The 558-nt window shown below is 35.8% G+C and overlaps 1 protein-coding gene across 1 annotated transcript in view; it reads left to right on the top strand.

The window, feature by feature from the left end:
* Nucleotides 1-558, top strand: part of LOC107484425 (tetraspanin-6-like) — a 21956-nt gene that overhangs the window by 1965 nt on the left and 19433 nt on the right. Inside the window, exon 2 of the mRNA XM_016105007.3 lies at nt 129-457. Within this exon, the coding sequence (XP_015960493.1) occupies nt 129-457 (329 nt within the window). The remainder of the gene's footprint in view (nt 1-128; nt 458-558) is intronic.

Below are 558 nucleotides of genomic sequence, written 5' to 3'. Positions count from 1 at the left end.
TCTAATATCAAATTTTTTGAAGATCAACTTGAATATTTACTAAAAAAAAAAAAGGTTTATATCTACTCCTTTTGATTTGTTGTCTAAACATAAGAGAATCCAATAATAAGTTATATGTTTGACTGCAGTCTGGATGCTGTAATCCACCAACATCATGCAATACCAATTACTACAACCCGGACACAATAGTGGTTGCTCAACAATCTGATTGCTATCGTTGGAACAGCGCCCCAACAATGCTATGCTACGAATGCGATTCGTGCAAGGCTGGGGTGCTTGAAAACATCAGAAGAGATTGGCACAAGATATCAGTTCTGAACGTTGTGGTGCTTGTGTTCCTCATTTGTATTTATTCCATTGGTTGCTGTGCTTTCCGAAACGCCAGAAGAGCTGAAAGTGATTATCCTCATGGCCACAACCGCATGACCAAAGTTAGACCCAGATGGGATTACTATTGGTGAGTTATTTTTTATTTCAAATAAAAAAAAGAATAAATCCCTTTTACATAGAGATATTATTAGCACGAAACCAAATTTAACAAGTAAACAACAATTTTGA

Source organism: Arachis duranensis, chromosome 4, assembly GCF_000817695.3.
Source record: "Arachis duranensis cultivar V14167 chromosome 4, aradu.V14167.gnm2.J7QH, whole genome shotgun sequence".
NCBI classification, from domain to species: Eukaryota; Viridiplantae; Streptophyta; class Magnoliopsida; order Fabales; family Fabaceae; genus Arachis; species Arachis duranensis.
This window is presented reverse-complemented; position numbering and strand designations above follow the sequence as displayed.